Source organism: Callorhinchus milii, unplaced genomic scaffold, assembly GCF_018977255.1.
Source record: "Callorhinchus milii isolate IMCB2004 unplaced genomic scaffold, IMCB_Cmil_1.0 Scaffold3, whole genome shotgun sequence".
NCBI lineage: Eukaryota > Metazoa > Chordata > Chondrichthyes > Chimaeriformes > Callorhinchidae > Callorhinchus > Callorhinchus milii.
The window spans coordinates 2,610,007-2,635,065 of NW_024704744.1; the positions used below are offsets into that span (position 1 = coordinate 2,610,007).

The 25,059-nt window shown below is 45.8% G+C and overlaps 1 protein-coding gene across 3 annotated transcripts in view; it reads right to left on the bottom strand.

Moving 5' to 3' along the window:
- Positions 1-25,059, bottom strand: part of col12a1a (collagen, type XII, alpha 1a) — a 152,836-nt gene that overhangs the window by 100,577 nt on the left and 27,200 nt on the right. For 2 of the 3 annotated variants that reach the window (XM_007906339.2, XM_007906340.2), the window contains exons 10-16: positions 23,115-23,717; positions 21,628-21,900; positions 15,424-15,696; positions 10,316-10,585; positions 9,635-9,901; positions 8,559-8,751; positions 2,387-2,511 (exon numbers count right to left, since the gene is read on the bottom strand). The exons of the other annotated variant lie outside the window; for it this stretch is intronic. In XM_007906339.2, coding sequence (XP_007904530.2) covers positions 2,387-2,511; positions 8,559-8,751; positions 9,635-9,901; positions 10,316-10,585; positions 15,424-15,696; positions 21,628-21,900; positions 23,115-23,717 — 2,004 coding nt within the window. The remainder of the gene's footprint in view (positions 1-2,386; positions 2,512-8,558; positions 8,752-9,634; positions 9,902-10,315; positions 10,586-15,423; positions 15,697-21,627; positions 21,901-23,114; positions 23,718-25,059) is intronic. 3 annotated transcript variants of the gene reach the window in all.

A 25,059-nucleotide genomic window follows, 5' to 3' on the forward strand; every position in this document is an offset into this window, starting at 1 on the left:
CAATCACACGCAACAGCCGAGGGATTTGTACCCGGGAATTAAGATACAAAACAAGGCCAAGTTGCCTTACGCAGGCACTTTCCACCTCGATAACAAAGCGTTTCGAGACGATGTGAACATCAACACGGATTAAAAAAAAACATTCTCGTGGAAATTACAGTCAAACACAGAGCAACATGTCCGGACACCCGGGCTTAGGAAGTCATGGTACTCCATCTCGCTGGACAGCAAGACCCCGAACCCAACTACAGCCCCAATGCTTTGGAGAATTAATGCTAACCATTCAATACCCAGAGGCTCCCTCTCTCACTCCCTCCTCCCTCTTTAAGACCAGTCTCCCTCTACACTTATCATTTATCTGGGTGTGCGAACATGTTGCTAAGGTCAGAGCAACTTAATTTGGAATATATCCTCCCTTTCCTCCCTTAACCCAAACCCCACTCAATCCAACCCACAACCGGCAACAAAGCACGACGCTATGAAACCGACAAAGAAAAGTTTTGGTGCGAAGAAAAACAACGAAGGGTGAAGATTTGGCAGAAGAATCCGAATGCCCAGGGAGCAGAACATCTACAAGGCAAAACCGCTGGATACAAAAAAAAAAGAAACACAGGCAACAAGATTCCCCGAGTGGGAAAATAATGCCGACAACAACAGCGACATGGAGTCGAGAGTGAGCGCACTGCGAAGCAAAATGAAACATCAGCACACACTCCCCTCCCTCCCAGAAAATAACCACAAGAAGCAGAGGAGGGTTTGGCATGGACGTTTATTGAACCCTTCCCGTGAATCCCTTTATCATAAAGATCCGGGCGACTGCGAGCAGCCGGAAGGCTATCTTCTACTCCTCCTCCACTCCCCCCACCGCCCCCTCCCTCTCCTCTCCCCATGGCTTTGCCGCGCAGAGGAACGGACTCCTCTGATTATCTGGGAGCCAGCACACATCCCACTCCATGGATTGCCACTCGTGTATTCTCCGCTCGTCCGCTCCTGCTGGGTTTGTTTGGTTATTTGGGTAAAAAGTGGCCAAAAATGCTCACGTTGGGAATGTGCTCCTTCCAGAGGAACCTGTGGAATTAAAGGGGAGGGAGAGAGAGAGAGAGAGAGAGACAGGAGGAGAGAGATTCTCCTCCACTGTACAAAAAACACAATCCATATTTTAAAGTGTCAAACAGGGAGAAAGAGAACATTGTCAGAGTGCCTGTGGGAGAGGAGAGGAAGAGAGAGGCCAAATAGAGGAGAGGAGAGTAAGGAGCAGGGTTTCCAACACTCCAAATTTCCAAACAGGATTTCACGTCTTCTCGGGAATCCCACCCGCAAATGTCCACTTCTATTCTGAGGCAATCCGTCACAGAGGGTGCAATTGATCCTGACGTTCCATTGCCAAACATGTCACCTCAGAGGCAGTTCAGCTCCAAGGAGATCCCACCCATCTCCCCCCACACAAGGAGGATAGCCACTATCCTTGAGAAATGCGAGAGATTCAATGCGAGAAACGAGTGTAACAGATCAGATGGGAAAAGGATGGTGTGCGAGAGATTGAATGTGAGAGATCAAATGTGAGAGAGATGCAGTGTGAGAGATCAAGCAAGTGAGATTGAGCGTGAGAGATCAGGTGGGAGATCAACTGTGCGAACAATTGAGTAAATGAGAGATCGAGTGGTGTGAGAGATTAAGGAGAATGAGATATAAGAGTGAGAGATCAAAAGTGAGAGAGATAAGTGTGAAAGATTGATTGGTGGGTGAGAGATTGAGGGGTAGGAGAAGGAGTGGTGTGGGTAATTGAGTGGTTTGAGAGATCAAGTAGTGAAAAATTGAGATTGAGAGATCAGATGTGAGAGATCAAATAGTGTGAGAGATTGTGTGATGAGGGTTCAAGTGGTGAGAGATCAAATGGAGTAAGAGGTTGAGTGGTGTGAGAAATGGTGTGAGAGATGGAATGTTTCTGATTCCTTATTGATTGACATCAGTTCATGCAGAAGGTCTATAAAGTCTGAGTTACTGTGAGTACCTCAGACCTGAAATTCCAGCTAATCTCAGCCTTTAAGACCTTTTTTTTGTGCTTAATTTGGACGATGCGATTGTTTCATACGTTCTGAAGAACAAACACCTACTTGTAATTGAAGACTTTCCATCTTAATCAGGGTGACCAAAAAGTTGTGACACCATTACAATATCTAACAGGTCTTCAAGAAATGATGATTATATCTATTTTGTTTTAGATAATAGGGCAGCTATCATGACTAGAGTAAAGCGTTCTCCATCTAGAATAGATTGAGGTTTGTTCGGAATGGAGCGAGGGGCAACCCGGAGTGCATTAAACTCCATCTGGACCAGACTGAGGTCCTTCTGGAGTGGTGCGGAGTGTACGCAGATCGTCCCTTACCTGGAGGCCCCAGTGGAGGCACGCCGCTGTCCTCAGACAGGGTGGTGTGCTCCTGCCCCAGCAAAGGCAGGCTCTCCCCGTCCTGAAACATCCCCGACACGGCCACTTTGTACGTGGTGTCAGCCCTGCACAAAGAGGCAAAGAGAGGGAGCAAATAAACAACAACTTACGATTATATGGTGCCTTTCACAGTATAGAAAAAATACCTACTTTATCCTGCCTTGGGTCAACATTCTCAACCTCTCCCTCAACCTCCCCCTCCCCTCCTCCTTCCTTGGATGGGATTTCAAAAGATGGGGCAGAAAGGTTGAAAGCCCGACCTCCGATGGTGGGGTGAGCAGGGTGGAGGACATTGAGCAGGCCAGAGTCCGCTGAGCGGAGGGAGTGGAATGGCTGGCATGGGGTTAGCAGGCCACAGAATTAGAGAGGAGCAAGGCCACGGAGGGCTTTGAAACTGAATTTTGACCTCGATCCTCTGGGGAATGGGGAGCCAGTGGAGCCGGGCGAGAATGGCGGTGATGGATTCATGGTGGTTTGGGAGGCGACACGAGCTGCAGAGCTCCAAATGATCTGCAGCTTGTGGAGGGAATAGTTGGGAAGACCGACAAGCAAAGAAATAGCATGATCGAGCCTGGATGTGATGAATCCCTACCTGCTGAGGTTCAAGTGAGGGCTCAAACCCGCGCTTGACAGATGTGTAATAACCAAATAATTCTCCTGGGGGAAAAGGGGGGTAAACAAGGGGCTGAGTTGGCTGAAACACCTGGCAATGGAATATCATTGGCCTCAGTCATCCCATTCCTCAGCCAGCCGGGTCCACAGTACTCCATGGCACTGCTGATTATGGAAAGCAATTCTGGCTCATCAGCAGACCTTGGAGGAGCAGAACTGAATAGGAAGAATTCCTATTGGGGAAGAGCTGGGATTCTTTCCACTCTGCTCCTGTTAACCCTGAAAGCCAAAACTCTAATGGATAGGGTGGTCCTATCGGGAAAAGTTTGCTACTTAGAGCTCTCAATGGTTTGATTAATGCACTCTCCGCCAAGGTTCGGCTCTTGCCAACCTGCATCTTAAAGGATTATGGGATTAGATGATCTGGGTGTGTTCCTCTGGAGGGAGGTGGGAGGGGGGCGGGTGAAGGGGGAGAGAGTGCACAGTCCAAACTCAAAAAGCAAAAACCATTCGTATGGTTTTTGGATCTCTCAGTAATTTCAGCGCCTTGGGACATCTTCCTGACGTGAAAAGCGCTTTACAAATGTAATTTTGTTGTTGTAATTTGGGCTCGGAGACTCTTAAATTCAACTCTTCAGAAGTCTGCAGCCTATATCCATTCTATAAGATCATGGCTGATCTGTACCTCAAGTCCAATTACCTGCCTTTGTCCAGTATCCCTTAATACCCTGACATCCTAGGAAGCCTGTTCCATACAAGTTAGGGAGACTGTTCCATACACATGGTTAAGAGAGAATACATTTGAGGTATATGGGGAAGAAAGCTGGGATATGGGACGAGGGTTAGGATCTAGGATGGTCCTGGTTGGAGTATAAACAGCAGTCAGACTGGAATGGCCAGTTTCTGAGCTGTATCGCCTGTTGCCTAAGAATAAAAAAACCTTAAGATATTTCAACCTTGTTTTTCGACCTTTCACAGAGGATACAGTTCAAGATCTTGGTCCTCACCTTCAAAACCGTCCATGGCTTTGTTCCCCCCTACCTCTGTGACCTCCTAACCCCCCATATTTCCTGCTCACTCCCTCCGCTCAATAGGCACCAGTCTGCTACACGTCTCCCGCCTCACTTACCCCACCATTGGCGGACAGACCTTCTGCCAGTCTGTTCTCACCCTCGGGAACTCCATTCCGCAGTCCCTCCACCTCACCCTCTACCTTGCCTCCTTCAAAACCCGTCTCAAAACCCTCCTCTTCGACCATGATTTCGATCACCCTGCTTCCCCTCCGCCCCTACCCTCCCCGACTCTCAGCTAGAGTCCAAAACTCTGACTGTCCAGCACCTTGGGATGTCCTCCCGATCTGAAAGGCACTTTACAAATGTAATTTTATTGTTGTTTTGCTTTTGATCGACTCCCCGCCCCTCCTCAGCTGCCTCACCCCCCACCTCCAAGCTCGCCTGCTCACCCGATCATGCTGTCGCTCAGCGGTGTGAAGCACTTCGAGAAACATGTTAAAGCCAGGTCCCATCTGTGCTTGTTCAGGTGGGCATGAGAGACCCCTAACACTACTCAAAAGGAGAAGGGCGCCTTTCCAAGTATCCTGTCCAAATAAAATTGGTGGGATTTTGCTGTGTGCAAATCAGGTACCGTGTTCGCCTACGAACTACACAGCCACTATACTTTACAGTATATCCCACAAAGTGGCTTTGAGATGTCCGCCCAAAGTGAAAGGTGTTGTATAAATGTAAATTGTTAGGGAGATGGTGAATTTGGTCAGTCAGGTGCCTGACGCATGTGGAAACCCATCACCATGCTTAAAAATATCCAAACCAAAGAATTTCATGTACACGTGTATTGGAATGGAATGCGCTCTCTCTCCCTGGAGGGACACATCCTGCTTACCTAATCCGGAAAGTATTAGGCGCAGGTTGGCAAAAACTAAGGCTTGGGGAACCCAGGGTGTGCGTTGGTGTAACTGCATAAGCCTAACCAGCTAAAACCACATAGTTTGCCATTGAGAGCACTGTCTGGCAAGCTTTCCTGCTGCTTGTCCAGGCAGGACCGCCCTACCTTTTAGGGAGTTCAGTGGGATGATTCCCTACCCCCAGTGACTGGTCTGCCCTTCCAGGTCCGGCTGAAGAGCCAGGTTGGACTCTTGAGTCATTAGCCCTGGAATACTGCGGACCCACCTGGCTCAGGAACTAGACTAGAGACCGCCACAGAGGGTTGAATCGGTTCTGACTTTCCGTTGCCAAACACGTCACCTTGTAACTAGCACATTTACTCCCCACCTCGCAATTACCTCCTTTCCTTCCCCTCGACCTCCCAAGGAGAATAGTCCAATTGTCATGCTGACTGCATTGCCAACACACAGTGGCACCGTCTGCTTGAGAACACTGAATGCATTTGATTGACAGGCAGACGCAGTTAAAAAATAATAATAATGACAGTAATAATAGGCTATTAAGTTAATATATTGAGTATGATAACTTCCTTATGAGCCGCAGAGTTTATCTCAGGGTCTTAAGCTCTCCTCTCCTCCGCTTTCCTCTCCTCTGCTTCCTTAATAATAATAATAATAATCCTTGCATTTGATATAGCGCTTTTCACGTCGGGAGGACGTCCCAAAGCGCTTCACAGAACACACTGTAAAGTGAATTGACTGTATATTTGTGGGCGAACGCGGCAGCCAATTGCGCACAGCAATGTCCCACAAACAGTCGTAGATTGAAAATGACCAATTTATTATTGTTTTTGGTTTTGGAGGGATTATTATTAGGCTCTGTGTGGAGTAAGGAAACTTGCCCAAGGTTTCGCCCTCTGCCTGGAATTGAACTCGGGTCTCTCACTTGCAAAGCGAGTGCTCTAACCACTGAGCTACAGGACTCCACTCCTTCTCCTCTGCTTCCTTCTCCTTCTCCTCCCTCTCCCTTCTCCTCCATCTCCCTTCTCCTCCTTCTCCCCCAACACCCTCTTCTCCCTCGCCTCTCTTTTCCCCTCTCCCCCCTTACTAACAATCCAAATCTGGCACTTGCAAAGTGCAGAAAGAGCAACAGAGATGCAGTAATTGCACCTGTGGGAAGTGACCCAATTTCGAAAGTAATTTAAGATCAGAATGGAGAAAGAGAGCGTGAGACAGAGTGAGAGAGAATTCCAGTAGATGACCAAAGGAGAAAAAAAATGGTTTGAGGAAATGATTATACACACATATATCATATATACATATGTAAAAAGAGTGTAAGGCTACATCATTTCATCTCTTAATGAAAAACAGGCCAAGCAATCAGGAAACATTTTTATAGGGATCGAGGGGCGACGTGCAATAATTGCTGTTGGATCAGGTTCCAGCTCAGTTCTGGTGACTGTTGTTCAGCTGTTATTAAGCGCTGGGCAAAGATTTCAGGTAAAAACAACAGCAGCTATCAGACAGCCTTGATGTAACGCAGGGTAATAAGGTAGACTGCACCAAATAATGGTAAGCCAGGGGCCAGACTCCTTTCTCTCCTCCAAACAACTACTCTCCACCCAATCACCGTTTATCCCCCCTCTCCCCCCACCTCGAACACATATTTGAGCACTCCCTCATTCGCTCACTCACTCACAATCTGGGCTGCCATCAGTCGCATTTGTTAAATAGTAATCATATTCATTTTGCTGGACGCTGCTATTTTTCTTGCTATAATAATCCTTGCATTTGATATAACGCCTTATAGCGTCTTTGTGATTTCTCCAGTGCCTTGGGACCTCCTCCCGACGTGGAAGGCGCTATACAAATGTAATTTTGCTTTTGTTGTTGTCTCAAAGCGCTTCAAAGAATATACTAAAAAGTGTAGTGACTGTATATTTTGTGGACGAAATGCGGCAGCCAATTGTGCACAGCAGTGCCCCACAAACAGTCGTGGATTGAAGTGACCAATTTATTATTTTATTTTGGAGGGTTTATCATCCCCAGAAAGTGATCTGCCAATCGACTAACAACCGCGCTCTGACTTAGTGCTATGTAAGAGGCGTGCGGAGTAAGGAAACCTGCTTAAGGTTTCGCCTGTCTGGGAATCGAACCCGGGTCCTCTCGCTTGCGAGGCGAGCGCACCAACCATTATACTACAGAACTCCACTACTCCTACTGTCAAATTGTTCTTAAATTTCCAGCCGTCTTGTTGCCTGGCTCCGCTCTGGCTCCTGCAATTCGCAGGGCTGCTGAGGTTGGCCTGAAATGATGGAATTATTTGATGCAAAAATGGTTTGGAACCTCAGAGCAGTAGAACAAAGCCATAAATCGCTAAAATCAAATCCATAAATCGCTAAAAGTAGCTACACAGGTTGCTAAGGCAGTGGGGTCTTGGGCTTTAAAAGCAGAGGGGTAAAAATGATAATAATAATAATGTGATCACTCAATCCGTGGATGTTTGTGGGACGCTGCTGTGCGCAATTGACTGCCACGTTTCATCCACAAAATATACAGTCAATCCACTTTACAGTACATTCTGTAGAGTAGTTTGCATGTCTCAAGACATAATAAGGCGCTATTTCAAATGCAATAATTATTTCCTAATGAAGACGTCATATTGAATTTATAGACCACATTTGTTGTACTGTTTCCAATTCTGGTCTTTACAGTACAGCAGTGATCGAGAGAGTACAGCATAGGATGATATGAGGGATGGTAGGTTACTCCTGTCAGGATAGATTAGGTATTTTTTTTGCTAGAGAAGAGGGGGGAACCTAATAGAAGTGTTTAAAATTATAAAAGGGTTTGATAAGGTTAACATAAATGGGCTGCTTCCACTTGTTGGGGGCGTCTGTAACCAGAGGACACAAGTATAAGATAGTGACTGGGAGGGATCTAAAAGAGAATTTAGGAGGAACTATTTCACGCAGAGGGTAGTGAGATTGTGGAACTCACTGCCTGAAGCAGTGGTTGAATTAGATAGTGTAGATGTATTCAAGAGGGAGCTAGACCTTCACATGAGGGAGTGGGGAATAGAAGGGTGCAGGAGGGAGTAAGGAATCGGTGAAGACTCGTGTGGACTATAAACACCAGCACAGAATGGTTGAGCTGAATGGTCTGTTTCCCAGTTGTACTGGGTTGTGGGGGTGAATGATGGCCTCTCCATGGTAGAGTTCCAGACCTCTGGTCATGGCTGAGTTTATCGCTAGTCGAGGCCAAGTGTATCAATAGTTGTGACCGAGCTTACCAATAGTCCTGATTGAGTTTATCAATAGTCTTGGCCGAATTTATCACAACAACAAATTACACTGTATAGTGGGAGGACATCCCAAAGCAATGGACAGTCAAGGATGTACACCCGAGCTGGAGGGTGGGATCAGGAGGGGCAGAGGGTGGGGAGGGTAGGGGTAGGAGGGTGACCAAAGGTGCAGTCGAAGAGGAGGGTCTTGAGACTGGCCTTCAACAAGGCAAGGGAGGGGGAGTAAGTCATGGCCACGTTTATCACTAGTTGTCGACTTTAATGCTAGTCATAAGCTCAGGTGTTCTCTCGCTTACTTGAGCTCCTCCAGCACCACGGTTGTGTCGTAGGGTCCCAGCTCCATTTGTTCCTGTTGCTGCTCATCATCCAGTGGGTAGTAGGTAATCCTGTAGCCACGAACCTCCCCTGGGGCTGGGTCCCACGTCACTCGGAAACTGGTCTTTTGGGGGTCGGAGGTTTGTAGGTTTTGTGGTGGTTTGTAAGGCGAAGCTGTGAGAAAGAGAAATTAACCATTTTAATACAAACAGTCATAACAATGACAATAGTGATAAAAATATTGCAATAATAATAATTATAACAAGGATTACAAATTGAAATGAATAATAATAATAATCCGTGCATTTGATATAGTGCCTTATTCCGTCTTCGAGCCTTCTCAAAGCGCTTCACAGGATATACGGTGAATTGACTCCATATTTTATGGGCGAATCGTGGCAGCCAATTGCACACGGCAGTGTCCCACAAACAGTCGTGGATTGAGAGACCAAATTATTACTATTTTTTAAATTAGAATAACAGCAATGATTATTATTATTATAATAAGCATTGCCATGATAATAGGAACAATACAATTTACACTTCTATAAATAATAACATTTATTATTATTATTGATAACACGTCACTCCAAGGGAAGAGGTCTCAGTGACGAGTTATCAGGAGTGGCGAGTTAGGCATAGTACAAATACATAAATAAATGATGATCAGGATACTGACAGGGAAATGATTTAAGTGGTAGAGCCAGGGTCAGATTATCAGGAGTTTACTGTATATATTATATACTTATATATTTGAATATAATGTATATTTATATATGAAATATATAAATATTATTCCATATAATATATATTGTATGTAATTATTATTTATTAAGTATGATAATACCAACACAATATTATTATTGGTATTCTTTTGTTGTTTGAATAATTATTATGATTGCCAAAATAATAAAAATTGTATCTGATAATAATTATTATCATCATCATATTGTTATCCACCCCAGTCCTGTCCCAAATTCAAATGTACACTCATATGTAGCCCCCACCCCAACACACCTGTAGTCCTGCCCAGACATACCGTTTGGCCGAGCCTCACCTGTGGTACCCTGGCTAAATCGTAGTTTCCCTTCTCCGTGTTTGTACATAGGACTGACGTTCACGTCATACGTGGTTTGCGGGCTGAGACGACGTAAGACGGTGGAGGTCAGGTGTGGCGGGATCTTGGTCGCGATGGTCCTTCCCCCCGAGGCGGGACGGTAGCTGACTCTGTAGTGAAGCACTTTGCCAGGTGCGGGCTGCCAGGTCACTCGGAAACTGTTGACGGTTTCATCTGTCACGAGCATTCTCTTGGCCTCCTCAGTAGCTGTTGATTAGAAGAGGACGGTGGGTTTAAAGGGACTTACTCTAAAGCCTCACCGCAGAACGATGCATAACAGAAGAATACAATACAATTTCAGATTCATAAGGCGCCTTTCACGTCAGGAAGATGTCCAAAAGTGCTTGACACCGCTGGCTGGGTACCCGATCTGGGGGTGGGAGCTGAGGGGAAATGGGGAGGGGAAAGATGACCGAAAGCGGCAAGCGGAAACCACACTGATGTAGAACTCTCAGCAGTTTGGTAATGACGACTCTTATTGTGGCGATGGGTTTCTGTAATTGTCAGACCACCCGGCTGACCAAAGAAAAACCACAAGCAAGCTATGACCATGTGGAATTTCAGGCCTCGGGTGTTTTGGGGATGAAGGATGCAACTGTGTTAGTCAAGGCTTTGACATACCATTGGTGGTCTCGTCTCCCTCCAGAGGGTCTCCTTCCCCACTGCTATAAGCTGCGAAGACCATGATGTGGTATCTGGTTTCTGGTTGAAGGTTTGTCAGCCTGGTGGTGGTTAGGTAACCGGGAATCTCTATTTCCCCGCTGTCGTCATCATCTGAGGACTTCCAGGTCACCCGGTAACGCTGGACATTGCCCGGGGCTGCCGTCCAGGAAATGTCGAAGGAGGTTGAGGAGACGTTATCCGTCACCAGGTTCCGAGGAGATCCAATCTCTGCAACACACAAGAGAGTCCATCGGTCAGGTTGGGGCAGAAACATTAACCAAATAAATAACAAATCCAGCATTCAGCACAGCCAAAACAAATCATCTCAAAACGCTCCACAAAGCTTCTCTGCCTGGCGGAGTTGCTGAGCCAGGTGAGTTTGCAGTCTTCCAGCGCACTGCTGATAATAGCTTAGCCAGCCTGGCACATCGGCAGGATTTTGAAGGGCACACCAGTCACTGGAGCAAGGGATTCTTCCCACTTAGCTCCCATTAAACCCTGTGAGCCAAAGCCCTAACGGGTATGGTGGTCCGAGCTGGACAAGCATCAGAAAAGTTTGCCCGGCAGTGTTATCAATGGCAAACTATGCAGTTTTAGCTGGTTAGACTCCAGCAGTTACCCCAACGCACCCTCTGGGGTCCCCAAACCTTGGCTCTTGCCGACCTGTATCTAATACTTTCTGGAATTAGGTAAAAAGGATGTGTCCCTCCAGGGAGAGAGAGAGCATTCCATTCCAACAAACTATCTCTGGGATTTCCACGCATAGTTTGGATACTCTTAAGTACGGAGTCCTGCAGCTCAGTGGTTAGAGCACTCGCCTTGCAAGCAAGAGACCTGGGTTCAATTCCAGGCAGAGGGCGAAACCTTGGGCAAGTTTCCTTACTCCACACAGAGCCTAATAATAATCCCTCCAAAAAACTAAAACAACAATAAATTGGTCATTTTCAATCCACGACTGTTTGTGGGACATTGCTGTGCGCAATTGGCTGCCGCGTTACGCCCACAAATATACTGTCAATTCACCTTACAGTCTATTCTGTGAAGCCTTTGAGACATCGAGAAGATGTGAAAAGCGCTATATCAAATGCAAGGATTATTATATTATATTATTACGTGCCAATCACCCAGCTGACAAAAAAATTTCGCACACGTCATCTACAAAACACAGAGTCACTGCACTTTGCAGTAAAATCCTGTCAAGTGCTTTGAGATATCAGCCTGATGTGAAAAGGTCCTATATCAAATGCAAGGATTATTATTATTATTATTTACAGCAATGTCACAACTCACGGCTGTGAAGCGAACAAACAATTTTAATCTGGAGGTTTGTCAGCCAGGAAAAGGGCAGAAACTGCCTTTTCCAATAGTGTCATATGAATTATTTAAATTCATCTAAACAGGCATAGACGGGACCTCAGTTTAACATCTGATCCAAAGTATGGCACCTGTGGCAATGCAACACCTTCCCAACACTGCACTGGTGAGTTATTTTGCTTAGACTGCGATCCCCAAATTCCGGGGTGAGGTTTGAACCCACAACTTACTGTCTCGGAGACACGAGTACGAGCGACTGAGCCAGGCAAGAACCGTTCACATTTACATTGACAGCACCTCCAACAAAGTAGCACACGCGCAGCATCATCTTCATTAGCCCATCCCCATTAATGCACAGCAGTGTCAGCCTGGTCTCTGCCCCTTCTCTGGAAACCTTGACCCTCAATCCCTCTAACCTGGACCCTCCATCTCTGCTTTCAAAACCCATGTAAAACCCATATCGCTGTCTATAGCTTTGCCAATTTTTAGCTCCAAAGACATCCCGCTTACTCCCCTCCACACTCCTGTCCTCGTGTGTCTCGAGTCTCTGGCTCTCACTCACTTAAGTAAATGATGATCTGAACTTTTGCAAGATATACGTGCAGATGTTCAGAAGCTCCCCTGTGGATTTCCCCCCAAAATGAGCCAACTCAATACAGCATCCAGATGGGAAGCAGTGGAAAAAATAGCCCCCCTGTTCTAAAGCCTGATTCTAATCCCACCATCCCAATCAGTCAACTTGTTCCCAGAAACTGTCTTCTAGAAACGTGATTGCTATTTGCGGGGTTGTTTAATTAAGTAATCTGGAATGTGGCCCAGCTCATGGGGAAACTCTGATGTTATCTTCACAGATTCGATGCGATGGCAAATTTGTAATGAAACATCGCATTTTTCACCTCTGTGATTCCGAGGCAGCTACAGTCGTAGGCGGGAGAAGGGAGAGGGTAGGGGAGTAGCTAGGATTTTTCCCAATCGGCTCCCGTTACCCTGGCAAGTCAAAGCACCCATCGGTTGGGTGGTCTGAAGCTGGACAAGTGGCAGATTGCTTCCCAGAGGCAAACCGCAGGATTTTAGCTGGTTGAGCTCTAGCAATATCCCTCAACACACATACTCTATCCCCCCACCCGCAAGCCTTGGCTCTTGCCGACCCGCGACTAATACTTTCCAGCATTAGGTGAGCAAGGTGTCCCCCCGAGTGGGGAGAGTGAGCACTTTATTCCAAACAAATGGAAATTGCCATAAGGTGGAACACTCAGTCATCTGGTTTGGAGACAATGATTTATAAAAATAATCCTTGCATTAGATACGGCGCCTTTCACGTCTGGAGGTCATCTCAAAGCGCTTCGCAAGATTTATTGTCAAGTGGAATGACTGTGTATTTTGCAGGCGAGCTTGGCAGCCAAGTTGCACACAAACAACCATGAAGTCATTGACCAAATTTATCTGGGAAGATTCTCGGCCAGGACACTTGATTATCCTGATGCACTGGCTAATAATAAATTGGTCGCTCAATCCACAACTGTTTGGGGGACACTACTGTGCGTAATTGGCTGAAGTGTTTCGCCCACAAAATATACAGTCAATTTACTTTATAGTATATTCTGTGAAGTGCTTTGAGATGCGCTGTATCAAATACAAGGATTATTATTATTTATTATGATTATCCGTGTCCATCTGAACGTACAGACGGAAACTTGGTTTAATATCTTGGGCGTTGGATGTCACCTTCAGCAATGCCCTGCCCGTCCCACCATTGGAGGGTTGGCAGAGATTACACAAGGTTACAGTGGGTGTCCTTGTATGTCAGCCACCCGGCAAACCAAAAGAAAAAATGATTCAGAGCTTTGGGAACTTGCACTCATGTGGAGTATAATAACATAAGATAATACTTGGAATTGGTATAGCGCCTTATCACATCGGAAGGACACTCAAAGTGCTTCACAGGAATTACTGTGATGTGTAGTGATTGTGTATATTGTAGGGGAATGTGGCAGGACAATTGTGCACATCAATGTCTCACAAACAACCGTGAAACAGAAGAACAAATTTATTTTGGGGATTGTTGGCCAGGACACCAGGAGAAACTCCCTTCTCTTTTTGACTGGCACCACGAGATCTTTAATGTCCACCTAAACAGGCAGACGGGTCCTCAGCTTAACATCTCATCTGAAGGATGTAGAAACATCCTAAAAATGTGTAAAGAGGGTGAGATTAGGAGGAATTGTTTCAAGTAGAATGGTTTGTATATGGAATGTCCTGCCAGGAGCAATGGTTGAGGCAGGATCTGAATTGGCTTTGAAGAGGGAATTAGATAGATATCTAAAGAGGAGTAAACTACAGGGCTATGGGGCGAGAGGGCAGAGAAATGGGGCTGAAAGGATTGTTCTTTAAAAAGTCAGCGCAGAAGGACTGATACTGTCTTGTAAAGTTCTACAGCTGTTTATGGGAGATTGCTGTGCACATGTTGGCTGCCAAGTTCATCTACAAAACACACAGTCACAACATTTTACAGTATATCTTGTTACAGTATATCCCATCTGCCTGTTAAGGTGGACGTTAAAGATCCCATTGTGCTATTCAAAAAGAGAAGAGAGTCTCTCTCTCCTGATATCCTGGCCAACGATCCCCCAAATAAAACTGATCATTTGTGTCATGGTTGTTGGTGAACTTTGAGGCATTTGGATGACGTGACAAGTTTCTGTGTGAAATCGATGGGTCATTATTATTTTATTATTATCACTGTTCCCAGAGCAAATTTGAGGAGTTTCACAATGTAAGGATTCTGCGTGATCTTAAAGTTTAAGGCAATGTCATCCCACAGCCTACGACTGGGTGAAATTTCAGGCCTCCAATGATCAGTAGCGCAGCTTGTTAGTGAGGCTGTGAGTCTTTTGAGGAGTTTTGAGGAGTTGATAGCCTCCTGTTTCAGTGTGGAAACAGATTCAATCTAAACCTCCTGCAGTAGTGTTGTCTCGGGACTGCACTGATACGTTTAACAGATGAAACGCTTTACCCTGAAAGACGTGAACGATTCTGCGAATGCGAGGACCATCTTTCCTGCCAGATGGACAGACTCGATCACTTTCCCTCAGACCGTCACTTATCCTGGTTCTTCAGGCAGGGAGGGACGGGAGAGAGAGAGAAAGCCAGAGAGAGATAGAGAGAGAGAAAAAAAGGCAGACAGACACACAGACAAACAGACAGACAGAAAAAGAGTGGCAAGGAGACCTGCAGTGTCAGGTTAGACTTTAGGCTCAAAGTCTGAAGGTGGTGACTTGAACCCACAACTATTTGAACTCAGAGATGGGAGCCCTGGAGCCAAGTTGGCACCGAAGTGATGGCCTCTGATCTGTGGTAGAACCTGGGAATGTTCACACTGGAGAAGTGACAATTGGGAGGAAATATTATCTTCCGTATCCTATTGTGTATGTAGGCACTATCAACTCTAACATCTTATTCAATAATAATCTTTGTATTTGATACAGCGGCTTTCAGATGAGATGTTAAACCAAGGTCCCATCTGCCTGTTCAGGTAGACGTTAAAGATCCCACGCCACTATTGGTAAAGAGAAGAGAGTTTCTCCTGGCCAACAAATCCCACAAATAAAATTGGGACATTGCTGTGCTCAAATTGGCTGCCTCATTAGCCTTCAACATACACAGTCAATCCGCTTTACAGTATATCCTGTAAAGCACTTTGAGACATCTAGACGTGCTTTATCAAAAGCAATAATGCATATCATAAATCATACCTTCTTTGGTGCTTCCTTCCCCGATCAGTGGCTGCCCAACAAGTGTCCGATATTCAGCTCTGAGTCTCAGGTCGTACCTGGCGTTGGTGAGCAGGTTCTGCAGGGTGGTTGATGTGTCTGTGCCTCTGATCGTCACCTCTTCCTTCTCGCCTCCGGAATAAGGAGTGTATTCGAGGCGGTAGTGCAGAACATTGCCGGGAGCTGCAACCCACCTGACCTTGAAACTGTTGGTGCTTTCGTCATACACCAGTAGGTTACGAGGTAATCCGTTCTCTGCAACCAAGCACAAGTGGGAGCAACTCAATATTACACAAAACAATCCACATTTAGGCAGCGCTTTTCAAATCCAGAGCACGTCTCAAAGTGCTTAAAACTCTGACTGGGCACCCAAGCCAAGGAAAGAGCTCAAGAGGAATGGAGTGGTGGGGGGGTGAGGCTGTTGGTGGGGGGAAGGTGACCGAAAATACTCATTATCCTACAGGACTCCACAAAGTAGTTTCAGGATCTAAGGAGTTCGAGTGGCTGAAGGCTCGCCTGCCAATGGTGGGATGGATGGAATGTGTGGGGCCGGTGGGTGGGGTTGGGGGACACGATGAAATGCCAAAGGGCATCTAATTTGCAATATTTCCTGGCAGATTTTGCAAGATCGCAAGATTGGTTCAGGCAAATTCTCAAATGAGTCCCGACAACCTGACCTCAACCACCCTCCCCAGTTGTTAATTCACCCTCTGTGTAAAGATATACTTCCTGGTGTCTGTCCTGATATTTTCCTTGACAACGCACCCTGAACTTGTGTCATACCTTGTTAACAAACCGCGCAAAGCTTTTCCTCAAAACCCTTTAAGTCTCCTCCTTTCGCCCACAAAATATACAGTCAATTCACTTGACAGTATATTCCATGAAGCGCTTTGAGACGGCTCAAAGATGTGATAGGCGCGATATCAAGTGAAAGGATTATTATTATAAATAAAATTGGTTGTTTCACTTTACGGCTGTTCTACGGGATATTGCCATGTGGAATAAGTTTTGCCACATCACGTATGCTTCTTGCTTCAGCTATGCTGGTTTCGAATCCAAGATGTCTTTTGTTTATTGAATCCTGCACAGGTCAGAGAAAAAGTGCCTCCATCCAACTGTTCCAAAACCTTCGATATGATTAAACACCTCTCTGAGAAAATCCCCCCCATCTCTCTTCTAGAGAAGGGTCTTCAGAGCCGCCAACATATCCTCGTAGCTTGGTCCCCTGAGCCCTGCAATTAATCTGGTAGCCCTCTGCTTCCCTCCCATCCAGATTTATTTTCGCTCATAAAGGGGGAAGGGTGTAGAGAGGAGGGCAGTTATTGTTCTTACAGCTGCGATTTGTCTGAACCATGACTGGCCAACTCACATCTGCAGCTTGGAATGATGTATTCCACCAAGTATTAGAAATATGTTGGATTGGACTTCTGTTTCCTAAATGCAGTTTCCTGATGACAATGGATTCTGAATGGAATCGATCACACAACACTCCACTTTTCCATCCCTCTTGCCCACCCCCCCCGGCCAACCTACACCTTATCTCTACGTTTTATTGAATCATAGAACACTTAAGGCAAGGGATGAAGTCATTTGGCCCATCGTATGTCTGGGTGCTCGCTCCCTCATTGGAGCTCTCACCTCTGAACCCATTCCTCTGCTATTTCTCCATCATGTCATGCCGGTGCTCGCTCCCCCACTGGAGCTCTCCATTCTGATCCCATTCCCTTCCTCTTTTCCATTGTGTGTGCTGGTGCTCGCTCCCCCAATGGAGCTCTCTACTCTAATCCCATTCCCTTCTCTTTTCTTACAAACTCTAGAAACTGAGGCCTGATATCTTCAAGCTGAAGAGAGTGAGAGACTGAGACGGATTCCCACGGGAGTTGATCCTATATACTATTGTTTCCCTTTTGATCCTGTGCCCAGGAGAGATCTGATCTGGGAAATGTGGGAGAGCACATAAATTAATAAAATCTGCACCTACTTTGTTAGAGAGGCACATTTCTTTACAGTGTGGAAATAAACTAAATCAGACTTCAAAAGAGATTTTATGTATGTCTATCAGAGAGCATGATTAGGTTCCTGAAAGTTTGGTTCCCATGAGAGCTGACATCTGTATTCTGTTCAGCTCCACATATCCATCTGGAGAAGCTCGGCACTTGGGAATTGTCCATGAATCATCTTAAAGACATTAAAGTTTACACTATTTATACTAATGTACAGTAATCTGTGCATGTGTGCGTGTGAGCCCGAGTGTATGAATATGTGTCTGTGAGGGACAATGTATGTGTGAGACAGAGTCAGAGAGAGACTCAAAATGTATGGTAGAGAGGGTCGGTGTGTGGCTGAGTACATAAGTGAGTGTGTGTCTGACTGAGTGTGTATGACTGAGTGTGCCGATGTGAATGTGCAGCACCTTGGGACATCCTCCCGACGTGAAAGGCGCTATACAAATGTAATCTTGTTGTTGTTGTTGCATGTTATGTGAGTGTGTGTTTATGTATATGTGCAAATGTGTGTAACAATAATATAAAAATAGTGAACTTAAAAACTAACAGTGAAAAATGCAATACTTTATAACTTATCCTATAATTACCCAATCTCTCTGTAGTGAAAGCTTGTGGCTTGAAGGTTTATGGACATAGGACAGGACAGTGGGATTGAATAAACTTCTTGCTCTGGGTAGACTCGATGGGCCGAATGGCCTCCTTCTGTGCTGTAAATGTCTGTGAATCTAAATGTGTTCAGTACCCTTCTGAAAAAACTTGTAGCTTCTTATTCTTTTGCCCATCACCCTTTTAACCAGAAAAATCCTCCGTATTCCATATCCTCTATTGGCTTCATTTACTGTGATTACTCAATCCAGTTGGGTTCAAATGCCCAGACGTCAATACTTTGGCTGTCAATACTCAGGTTGCATCGAGATACTGCGTACAGTTCTGGTCACTGCAACATAAGGGGCTACGCAGGCCATAGAAACAGTTCAGAGGAGAGTAATGAGGCTGATCCTCAGTGTTGAAGGATTGAGCTGCCTGTGAGCAATGATTAGACGAGCTAGAGTTCTTCAGTGTTGAGAGAAGACGACTCAGATTGAATCTCATAAAGTGTACAAAATGTTAAATGGGATGGTAAAAGTAAACCCAGAACAATACTTTAGGATGCACCAATACAATAAATATTACATTTGTAGAGCACCTTTCATGTCAGTTGGAGGCCAAGACAGTAGAACAAGAGGACATAGGTCCTCTAGACGAGCTAGGGCTCTTAAGTCTTCTAAAGGGATGTTTCAGGAGGGACCTTATAGAGGTATATATGATGGTAAATGGGTTTGAATAAGTAAACTCAGAAAAATGCTTTGAGATACATCAAAACAACAGATCAAGAAGACACAAAGGGCAGAAGCACGAAAGACACCAAGATGTATTATTTTACCTAGAAGGGAACTAACAACTGGAATAGGGTTGTGAGGAAGGGTGGTTGATGCCAGCATGCTGGGAGTTGGTAGTGTGATCGGAGGACAGTAGGGTGGGGTATTCTGGAAGGGTGAGATCAAATGAGCCAAACAGTCTTCTTTGCTCAAACTGACCTTGGGATCTCTCTTGGGATCCATTGTATGTAAATTTTGTGTACATTACTAATAACCATTTTAATAAGCTGTACAGCCTTTAACTAACTGATCCACAGGAACGAAATTCCACCTCGTCTTAGCCTGTTCGTTCTCAAAAGTTTAATGTTGGGTGCTGAACATTGGGTGTTAAATCCAATCTCAATTTGGAAGACGGTTTCTTTTTAAGAACGGCTGGGGTTGGGGAGGTGATTCGGGGTGGGGGGTGGGAGTAAGCTACCAAATCGAAGAATATTTACAACAATTCTGTGGGCCGTTACATTTTCAAGGCAAAGGGGTCGTACAGGTCAAGACGGGGTGGAGTAGTCGGGGTCACTTTCTGCACAAATGACTGAAATAATGGAGGAAGGTGTAGAATTTCACAGCCAAACTGGGACCGGACCCAGTTAATGACCAGCATCTGCAACCCTGACTAGCTCTTTAGAGACAAAGTTATGAAGAGGAATATGTTAAAGTACTCAGAGCCGCTGCTTGTAAGTCAAACAAAATAGTCTTGGCTCCAGGCATGGCAGGGCCACGGTAGGGGGGTGGGGGGTTGGGGTGGGGAGGGCGGGGAGGGGAGTGGAGCTGGGGAGAGGATCTGCAAATAATCCTGCCAAATGTAGCACTCTAACAGTGTTTGTGACACTGACACACAATCATTGGTGAGTCAGCCTGGCTCAGTGGTAGCACTCTCTCCTCCGAGTCAGAAGGCTGCGGGATCAAGGTCCACTTCGGGGACTCTAGGCTCACAGTGATGATGCTTCAGATGCAGAGGTGAGAGGCATCGTTATATTGTACTGTCGGAGATGCCGTGCATTGGATGAGACGTTTCCCATCCTGTGCCTGTTCAGGCGGACGTTAAAAGATACCGGGGCACTATTCCAAAAAGAGTAGGGAGTTTCTCCTGGTGCCCTGGCCAGCATTTCCTCCAGATGACAAAATTGGTCATTCACTTCCATGGCTGTTCTGGGGCATTGCTGTGCGCAAAAATTCACCCTCCCTACAATTTTCAGCAGATCCTGTGAAGCGCTTTGAGACGCCCTCTCAAAGTGAAACTTAGTGTATCATTATTATTCAGGAGCAGGTAATACAATCATTTTATCCTTGCATTTGATACAGCGCCTTGTCATGTTGACAAGACGTCTCAAAGCACTTCACATGACTTTGCTGTAAAGTGTAGATTGACTGTGTATTTGTAGGCGAATTCAGCAGCCAATTTAAAGCCAGCAACGTTCCAAAAACAGTCATGAAGTGAGTGACCAATTTTTTTTTTTTTTTATCTGGTGGCATTGTCAGCCAGGACACCAGGAGAAACTTGCTTCTCCTTTGCAATAGCACCACGGGATCTTTAACGTCCAGCTGAACAGGCAGACAGGTCCTCGGTTCAACACCTTCACCTGAAGGACGACTGCAGAGCTCCCCCAGCTCTGCACTGGAGTATCAGCCAAAGTCCTGACGTGGGGCTTGAACCCAGTACCTTCTGACTCAGAGGAGAGAGTGCAACCAATTAAGCCACACAAATCATTCGTCTCAAACGAAAACAGGCATTTACAACGCAAACGTTGTCAGGGTATCCGAGCAGTGATTAGCTTTCAATCCTTCTGTTCCTGAAATACTGTGGGACCAATATACATATTGTTATATACAGTTTATATACATGCCGCAGTTATAGGCGTGGACTGTCACTGGTCTGGGACACTATTCTGCGTGAGGGGAGCTATATAAATGCAAGCTGCTGCTGTTGTAATCCTTAAATTATTTACAGCCCTGTAACATCAAAATATGGTACAGCTCTTCACAAGGAAACGCTGTCAAGTGAGTGACCGCGTATTCGTAGATGAACTCAATGGCCAATTTTCACACAATAAATGTCTTTGATGTGAATGAGCAATTTATCCAGAGAATTCTTCGGGGAAACAACAGGGGAAATGGGATTTTTTTGTTTTTTGGTTAAACTTGTAACCTCTTGGAACTGAGCAGATCCTCTCCCTCTTTGGTAAATAGGATCAATCTTGTTTTTCTGCTAGTTTGTTCTGTTGGGATGTGAATAATTCTATTCGGATAACAATCTGACCTCCCCTGAAACCAATTAATTTGGTCACTCAATCCATGACTGTCTGTGGGACACTGCTGTGTGCAATTGGCCGCTGCGTTTCACCCACAAAATATACAGTCAATTCTGTGAAGCACTTTGAGACGTCTCAAAGACGTGATAAGGCGCCTTATCAAATGCAAGGATTATTATTATTATATTACTAGAGTAGAGAGCAACAGTGGGGGAGCGAGCACCAGCACAGACACGATGGGGAGAGAGCAGGGGAATGGGGTTAGAAAAGAGGACTCCAGAGAACAGCGAACGCCAGCATGAACACAATTAGAGAAAGAGCAAGGGAATGGGGTTGAAGCAGAGAGCTGTATTGGGTGGGGGAATTGGAAACGGGAAAGATGTATTGGGGAAAGAGGGGGGGATGGAATTAGGATGGACGGCTTCATCAGAGAGGAAACTTGCAAGACTGGTATGAAGGGTCAAACAACCTCGTGCTGGGCTCTATGATTGCAAGTCGCGGTTGACATTGTTATACCTTCCAGGGTGGTGTCCTTCCCTTCCAACGGCCGGCTGTTGCCATTCTCGTATTGCGCAATGACTTGGATCAGGTATTCAGTCTCGGGCAGGAGGTCGGTGAGGACTCTGCTGGCTTCCTCTCCGGGGACCTGGATGGAGTAGAGCTGACCACCCAAGGCCATCCTGTACTTCAGCAGGTAGGAGCGCACATCTGGCCCCACTGGTGTCCAGCTCACTCGGAAACTGCTGGACGTCACGTCGGAGGTTTGCAGATTACTGGGGGATGTGAAATCTGAAATTGCACCAAAAGACATAAATTGTTATTGACTGTTGCCACTTCAGTTATATTTTGTTCGACAACATTGTTTTTGTAAATCTTTTGCAAGTTCAGGTCTGGTATTAATCTCAACTTAATCCCATCCAGCACTCCCAGGTCAGCTACAGCAAGGGTTATGGGACATTGGCTATATTGCAAAGCCCTGTAGCCTTGTGTCACACCTGATAATAATCCCTCAAGAAAGAAAAAACAATAATAAATTGGTCACTTCATTCCATGACTGTCTGTGGGACATTGCTGTGCGCAATTGGCTGCCGCGTTTCGCCCACAAATATACAGTCAATTCACTTTACAGTCTATTCTGTGAAGCGCTTTGAGAGGTCCAGAAGACATGAAAAGTGCTATATCAAATGCAAGGATTATTATTATTATTAGGGTTAGATACACAGTAAACTTCCCTCTAAGTATCCATCCATATATTTGTTGGTGAATGCAACAACCAATTTGCAGATAGCCAATGTCCCAGAAACACCCGTGAAGGGACTGACCAATTCTATCTGATAGATTGTCAGCTGTAAGAAGCTCCCTTCTCTTTTCAAATAACGCCACGGGATCTTTAACGTCCACCTGAACGAACAGACGGAATCATGATTTAAAATCCAATCTGCAAAATGACAATCTCCAACATTGGCCATTCACGGCCTCTCTCTCTCTCCTACCTCTCCGACCTACTATTCCCTCTATTTACCTGCCCGTACCCTCCGTTCCTCTGGCTCCGGTCTGCTCCACATCCCCCGCCCCAACCGCCCTAACATCGGTGGCCGGGCCTTCAGCCTCTCAGCCCCGAGGCTCTGGAACTCGATCCCCAGTGCCTTCGCCGCTTCCTCCCTTTCCTCCTTCAAGGCCGGTCTCAAGACCTTTCTCTTTGACCGTGCCTTCAGCTCCCCTCTCAACTCTCTACACCCTCCTCGCTCCCTCCCTTCCCTCCCCTCACCCTGACCATTTCCCCCTGCTCGGGTCCTGACCCAACTGTACTGCGCCTTGGGACGTCCTCCCGACGTGAAAGGCGCTCTACAAATGGAATCTTGTTGTTGTTGTTGTTGTGTGTTGGCCTGGACCATATGAGTTCTAAAGTCCCTAAGTAGGGCTTGAACTGACGACCTCTTGATGCGCAAGTGAGAGTGCAACCGAGCCGGGCTGACCCAGTCGAAGGCAGGCGACACACTCACCTCTCTCTTTGATGGCAACCGCTTCCTCCTCTATCCTGAGGCACAGAGTCTGGGTCAGCTTGGCGGACACCCGCTGGAAGGAGTCAAAGTCGTCCACTTGGTAGACATGAGAGTGCTCGGGTTTGGAGGCGATGGTCACCAGTTCACTGAACACGGCATCCTTGACTCCCACGGCGAAGATCTCCACTCCGGCATCCCTCAGCCTTTCGGCTGGCACCTGGAAGGCATCGGACGACTTGCCATCGGTGATGAGGACCATGACACGGGGCACCTTGAACCTGGCCCCCTTCTCCACCACGAAGACTTTATTGCGCACATAGGTCATGGCCCTGCCAGTGTTGGTGGAGCCCCCCCTGTAGGGGAAGTTGCGAACTGCTTCCAGCACGGACGCCTGGGTGCTATGGGTATTGAGGGTGAATTCCGTGTTGGGGTCTCGGCTGTATTGGACCAGACCAATCTGGATCTGGTTGGGCCCGACTGGGAATGTTTGCACCAGGGTCTCCAGAAAATCCCTGACTTTGGCGAAGTTGCTCAGCCCGATGCTGTAGGAGCCGTCCACCAACAGAACGACGTCAGCTTGGGAGTTCTCGTTCAGCGTGCACTCTGCAAATAATAATAATAATGATTGTTACATTTGATATAACACCTTAGCATGTCATTGAGACTTCTCAAAGAGCTTCAAGGATATATTGTAAAGTGGACTGACCGTGTATTCTGTGTGCAAATGGCGTCAGCCACAGCAATGTCCCACAAACATGGATTGAGTGACCAAATTATGATAATTTTTTTTTAAAAGGGTTATTTCTCCTGGAAAGCTATTCACTAATCAACTAACATCCGGGTTCCTACTTACTGCTAGGTAAACAAAAGCATGTGGAGTAAAGAAACTTGCGAAGATTTCACCCTGCTCGGGAATCGAACCCGAGTCCTTTTGCTTGTGAAGCAAGAGCTCTAACCGCTATGTTACAGGACTCCCCAGGAGCTCAGAGAGCATTCGACCCACTATACTAATGTTTGGCATTTGCTCCTCCAGGAAAGCAATCTATACAAATCACAATTCCCCACTCACCCCCATACCCTTTAATACCCCTTTACCCTGTGATCTTATCCAATTATCTTAATAATCCCACCCACCTCAGGCAATAGACTCTGCCCCATCAAATACCTAATTTAACACTGTTGCCACTGGATTAACATGATATTTGACTGTTTAGGAGCACTTTGTGCTTTTATTCCCCCAATAACTAGCATTTACATCGCGCCCTTCATGCAGGATAGCGTCTCGGAGCGCTGCACAGTGATGGGGTCGGAGGCTGAGTGAAGGAGGAGGAGGAGGAGAGGGAAGTGACCTAAGGCGAGGTCCAAGAGGTAAGTCTTAAAATGAGATTTAATGGTGGATAAAAAGGTGAGAAGCAGAGGAATTGGGGCAGAGTTCCAGAGGTAAGGTGTGTAATGGTTGAAAACACTGTTGTGAATATAGGTGTAGTGCAGAAAACAACTTTGATTTGAACCCACTTAAAGTTACAAATAATAATAATTGATATAACTGTATTATATAAATTGTTTATTATTTATTTAATTATAGGATTTTCCTATTTGATAACATGTAAATATATAATATACATTTTATCAGAGAGTCTTTATAATAGCCTAAAGTTATAGATAATAAGAATTTTTGTCATGCAATTATATAAGTTGTTTATTTATTTAACTGTAGGGTTTTCCTATTTGATAATATGTAAACATATACAATATATATTTACTATATAATCTTTTTCAAAAGCTTATATGATATTATATGACCAGGAATATGGAATAAGGTGTGTAGCCTGTCTTACTGTCACTCACAGCCTGTCATGGTGAAGTCGAGGAGATGTGCAGGTTGTGTGAACAAAATGGGTGGAAATGTGCACGGGGTAATGGTCAGCTCGAGGAGAGCGAGGAT